Below are 6000 nucleotides of genomic sequence, written 5' to 3'. Positions count from 1 at the left end.
AATCTCAGATAGTCTGGATCCATTGGTGTGAAGCTGATCTTAGCAGTACTGAGATTATATTTCTCCAGCAATGCATCTATTTTGTTCTTCTGATGTAGCAGGCAACAGTCGTGACGTGGTCTCTCTATCTCGATACCAAGGTAGTGGCAAACATGTCCAAGGTCCTTCAGCTCAAAGTGCCTATTCAACTGACGCCAAATTCCCGTTATGGTAGGATTGTCTCGATGGCAAATTAACATGTCGTCCACGTATACAATCACGTATAGCCGGGATCCGTTTACTACTTGGGTGTACAAACAGGGGTCTGCCTGGCTCCGTGTGAAGCCCGCTCCAAGTAGTACTTGATTGGCTTTGATGTTCCATGCCCTGGCAGCCTGTTTAAGTCCATACAACGACTTCCGAAGCTTACACACTAGATGTTCCTCCCCTGGAGCGACGAACCCTTCCGGTTGCTGCATATAAATGTCTTCTTGGATTTCGCATTTCAAAAATGCGGTTTTTACGTCGAAATTACGAACTCTCAGGTTCTCGGCAGCTGCCACTGTTAAAAGAATCCGCAGTGTGGTGAGCTTCGCGACTGGAGCAAACGTGGCATCATAGTCCTCTCCAAACCGCTGGGAGAACCCCTGAGCGACCAGTCTTGCCTTGTAACGCTCAAGGTTGCCATCTTTGTCCCGTTTAGTTTTAAAAATCCACTTGCAGCCGAAGGGCTGCTTGCCCTCCGGTAACTGTGCAAGAACCCAGGTGTTGAGCTGGTGAAGCGAATCGATCTCATCGACAGCAGCCTTTATCCATTTGTCCTTGTCAGCAGCTGGCAACTTCTGCATGTCCTTCCAGCTAACTGGATCAGGCGCGGATGCCGCGCAGGCTACATAAGAAAGAGGGTCCGGAGGTACTCCTTTGTTGCTCCGACTCGAGCGCCGTGGTTGAACGGGACCATCCCCATCAGCTGCGGGAGCAACTCCATCTGCCATCTGAACATCCGCACCGGACCCTGGTACAACTCTGTCAGTCACCGGAACATCTCCAACGCTGTCACCGCGCAAGGGCAAGCCAGGAGGGCGAAAGCTAGGCAGCTCCACTTCAACGTCACCAGAAGACGACTTTTCCGAACGCCGTGTGCCCGGACGCCGGAAAGCGGGTGATTCTCCACAGAACGCTTCCATGATCGGGCTTTCGTCAACGATCACACTGCGTGTCACTTTGACACTGTGACTACCTTTAAGAAGCACCCGGTACCCCTTCTGCGTCTCGCTGAAGCCCACTAGCACACCCTCAAGAGCCCGAGCGTCCCATTTGTCTCGCTTCTCCTTAGGAACATGAAGAAAGGCCGTGCTCCCAAACATGCGCAAGTGTTCCAGGTGGGGCTTCTTGCCAGTCCAGATTTCGTAAGGAGTTTTCGATACCGCTTTGCTAGGCAGCCGGTTCTGAAGGTAGCAGGCAGTCGTAACAGCTTCGCCCATATAACTTTGGAAGGCCTGCCCCGAAAAGCATACTCCTTGCGCTCTCACAGAGTGTCCTGTTCTTTCTCTCGGCGACCCCATTCTGCTCTGGGTTGTACGGAACTGATGTCTGGAATGTTACACCGTACTTGCGCAGAAGGGCCTGTGTCTTGCCACTGGTGTACTCTGTCCCATTATCGGCGCGAATTATCTGCGGATGACGCCCAAACTTCGTGTTCATCAGGGCCAAGTACTCCTCCAGCTTTGCAGATACCTCGTCCTTAGATTTCAGCAGGTACAGGACAGTGTATCGTGAAAAATCGTCGATGAAAGTGAGGAAGTGCTTGTCCACACATCCGTGTGGACAAGCTGCAGAACAGCTCCCGCTCGCGACGAAGTCTCTTTAGGAAAGGATGCCCTCTTCATCTTTCCTTTGATACAGCTGTTACACTTTACCAAGTGGTCGCAGTCACCGATCAGGATCCCATCTGCCAAATCCTCCTGCTGTAAACGCTTGACTGCTACTGCGTCTTTATGCCCGAGACGAAGGTGCCATACGTGTACGCACTCTCGGTGACTAGACGTCCGAGAGACATTGGCAGCCGTAGTACTCAAAGTGGACAAGCGATAGAGGCCATTTTCCACTCTTGCCTTAGCCAACACCTCCTGCCTCCTAGTGACGATACAGTGGTCTCCTTGAAATGTCACCACGTTGCCTTGTTGCGTGAGGCGCTTGACAGACAGAAGATTACTCTCGAGGGAGGGTACGTAGAGTACATTCTTCACCTTGACGGACTTGCACTTGGAGTCAGAAATGCGACACTGTAGAATGCCATCACTGATTCCATGTGAAGAAATTCTCTGACCATTCGCCACGGTAACAGTTTCTGCTGACTGACGATAATTCTCCGTGAAGAAATCCTTGTCGTTACACATGTGGCTGGTAGCGCCAGAGTCAACGTACCATGGTCTACCTGGCAATTCGGGAGCGGCGAGAAATGCAGTTTCGGACGATGACGAGCGGTCGGACGCTGCTACCTTAGCGCGCTGCCGAGGCTTCCTGCGCCCCTTCAAACGGGGGCAGTTCCACTTCAAGTGGCCTACCTCCTTGCAGTAGTAGCAATGCCTCCCGCCGGACGAAGGTTTCCTACTGTCGTCTCTCTTCGTTTGAAGGGCAGTTCCCGAACCAGACGTTGAACTACTTGATGCTCGCTTTTTCATATACTCGTCCACGAGTTTTCCTTTGACGTACTCCAGCGTCAGGTCGTCGTCGGGCCGTGCGTCCAGGGCTGTCACGAGCGCCTCGTAGCTCTCCGGGAGACCACTGAGCAAAAGAGCCGCTACCTGGAAATCCGTGGTCTCCTGTCCGATCCCTCTCAGCCGCTCGACTAACTCCAAGGTACGCCTTATATAGCCTTGCATGTCTTCGTCCTCCGCTAACTTGGATTGGTAGAGCTTCCTTAGCAGGTAGAGCTTATTGCTAAGGTTTGCTCGCTCATGAACCGTAGCTCTTGCCACATCGCCTTCGCTGAGCCGCAATTACAGATGTGCACAATCTGATTGTCCTCAACGCTGAGGCAAATTGTGCTCTGTGCTTTCTCATCGCCAGCCGTCCAGTCTCCAGAAGGTGTCTGTGGAGTAGGTCCGTCCACGTACGTCCACGTTCCTTTCCGGGTCAGCAACATCTTCATTTTGAACTTCCAGACCTGCTAATTGCCGTCCGTGAGCTTTGCAACCGTAAGCTTGCCGCTGTCTCCCATATCCACAGTTCCAGTGTTCTGGGCCCATAACCTGTGAGAAAGCAGTAAACCTGCGAGGCAGCAACTGTGCGTGTGCACGGGACGGGTTTATTCCGAAAGTGGGGCAGGTGCGCCAGAATGGGTGCGCACGCAACGAGGTTAGCATGTCGACTTCTTCTAACAAGATATCTTCCGAAAAAAGTGGCGGGTTCCGCCAGTTCTGGCGTGCAAGTCGAAGACGCCTAATGGCGGCTTCCTTCGTTTCACGGTAGTTCTGGACGAGCTTTGGTGACTTGACTTGTCACGTCCCTGTGGCGTCACCGAAAACACTTCTGGTGCGACAGCTCCATAGAGCAGCACACTGTCGGGAGGAACTGGGGTGTCGCTGTACAACGCACACATGGATTCTTGCTGCACTACCCGTTCTTCCCATGCTATCAGAGGTCCCAAAAATTCGAGGTCGTTGGCGGCCTTCGAATCCTTCATTTCGGACATCATGTAACCGAAGAACGTCTGGCGGCTTAGGAGCGGTAGGAGGCGCTCCTGCCTGAGCGGTGTTGCTGACCGATCGTGGTCGACGTCACCACCGTCATGTGATCCCAGATCCAATTAGGAGCGTCCCCTCCTCGCACGTCACATAGTGAGGGGCGTCCCGGCGGTCATCACGTGTCTGTCGTGAAGGCGAAGGAGGGTGTTTCGAGCACTGGAGATTCGGGGGGCCGTTGCAGGCGTCGCAAATTCGCTACGAATGTTCTAATTGTGGGAAAACTATTTTTGGGCGCCTAACATTCCATACCGACCAAAATTGGAAACAAAATTCTAGTCTGCTCGTTTAAAGGGACAAAAACAAACACAGATGAAAAAGGCCATACCAGCAATAACCAGCAAAAAAAGGCCATACCAAAAGGCCATCCATCAATTATCAAAAATAAGGCGTTGTGGGCGTACACGAGGTATAAGGTAATGTGTATGACTTGGAAAGGGATAATGGCTCCAGGCTTGACATTTAGAAATGCAGGAATCTGTCAATACCTAGATATGTTGTCCTTCATGGATAGGAGGCAGAGTGGAGTTGAAGCTAGGTTGCACGCGGAAATGCACCCAATGATGGGTAATGGGGGACTTGGGGCAATCCTCGTTTGAAGGGAGAGAAGTAAAATATGCTCGTAAGATTAGATACGAAGCCCCCGAGGAATTTAAACGAAAAGAAGTGGGGTATACGAAAGTACTAGGGAAATACCATCGGAGGGAATTCGCGACAATTCTAGAGGGACTGCGCGGCTGTTTGAGGCAAGAACACGTGTGCTAAGAACAAATACCCATGTAGCTAAATGTTCACATATTATATAGACAGAACGTGCGGTATACGCGTATGTGGGCTAGAAGAAAAGAGTTGGGCTCTACGAAAGTACTATCATATATATACCTAAACAACATAGACAAAAAAATGGCGCAAAAGGATTAGGCGTCCGTCTCCCAAGTATTTGACCGAGTAAGCAAGAAGAAAAGCATAACGACTCGAGAATCGGAAACTAGACAATGAGCAAGTAAGGTGCAAGCCACAGGCCAAGGTGGCACAAGCTACAGCACATTCCAAAGGGTAAAGCCACATGATGCACTAGCTCAGCCTCCTCGGTCAACCCACGGCAGGGGTAAAAGATGATCGTGGTACAGGAGATGTGTGAGTCCTCGTTGCTCTGCGAATCGGATACTCGTGGAGAACTATCTAGTAATGAAAACACATGAGCTTAGTAGCCTTTATGGGGGCGCTCCGTGTACCCAGGATCATTGGAAGTTACCCAATCCCGACAACTCTTTGTAGACCCCGCTTTCTAAATTGTTGACTAAAATCACTGTTAAATTGTGCATGTTGTTCATTTTTCTGGGTATTTATCACTCAGCATCCGTTTTCAACCAAAAGGGCTCCCTGCGGTCGAACTATCGCAGCAAGTGGTTTAATTTTAACGTATTCATTTATGAGCGCTTTATCACTAGAGCTGGCGTGTTCTCGAGTACTTCTGAAACATACAGTTAAACTATTCAACTATTTTTGATGAAAGTAACATTAAAAATACGGATGCGGATATGAATCATTTATGTATGTCACCAAACTGCACATTTCGCGCGCTGATCCCTTGATGCGCCTCCTGAGCAGCCAAACGCTGCAGAAAATTCGTCCATGTTGCTCAGGGGCACAGTAACCCTGGAAGACAAACATAAATAGAACATAATGCACGTCTCCTTTTGTGACAATTTATCGAGCAAAACGAAATCAAAGTCACGATGTAGTAAATGTGTGGTAAATGTTACCTGTACTTTGGAGGCGCGTGGGTGTCGTATTCAATCATTTGTCTCAGCTCCTCGTTGCGTATGTCTTCACACCATGACTGGAAAAGATTGCGTCACGGTATTAGAAAGAGACAACAGTGCTAGCACGTGACACAAGGGCGCGGACAAGGGATGACGGAATGGCGTTCAAGTTAACCCTGATGTGGGCTGCTGCACTAATATAAACACAGTACAATAACTTTGAAACACCAAATGAACGGTGAATGTCATGTGATTGAAACTGGACATTCAAAACCTGAGGGTCCTACATTATGACGGCAAATCTGCCAGCGACGGTGGTGCTCTCCTGCGGACGACCTCAAGCGAATAAACACTATTGAAAGCTCTCTAGGGGGGGCGTGTTCCCCGCTATTTCATAGCTCCACAAGTTCGCTATCGCTCCTCCTCCGCCTGCGCAGAGTGGGAGACCGTTGAATTGTCAGGGGCGTGTTCACGCGTCACATCGCAGATTCGCAAATCTGAGTTGAATC

General features: G+C 50.2%; 1 protein-coding gene across 2 annotated transcripts in view; it reads right to left on the bottom strand.

Moving 5' to 3' along the window:
* Positions 1 to 5259: 5259 nt before the first annotated feature.
* Positions 5260 to 6000, bottom strand: part of LOC135376171 (neprilysin-1-like) — a 148938-nt gene continuing 148197 nt past the window's right edge. For both annotated transcript variants that reach the window (XM_064608766.1, XM_064608765.1), the window contains 2 exons: positions 5492 to 5568; positions 5260 to 5384 (listed from right to left, as the gene is read on the bottom strand). In XM_064608766.1, the coding sequence (XP_064464836.1) occupies positions 5535 to 5568 (34 nt within the window). In that variant the 3' untranslated portion in view covers positions 5260 to 5384; positions 5492 to 5534. The remainder of the gene's footprint in view (positions 5385 to 5491; positions 5569 to 6000) is intronic.

This window comes from Ornithodoros turicata, unplaced genomic scaffold (assembly GCF_037126465.1).
Source record: "Ornithodoros turicata isolate Travis unplaced genomic scaffold, ASM3712646v1 ctg00001049.1, whole genome shotgun sequence".
Taxonomy (NCBI): Eukaryota; Metazoa; Arthropoda; class Arachnida; order Ixodida; family Argasidae; genus Ornithodoros; species Ornithodoros turicata.
The sequence above is the reverse complement of the archived record's forward strand: the minus strand, read 5'-3'. Positions and strand labels throughout refer to the sequence as shown.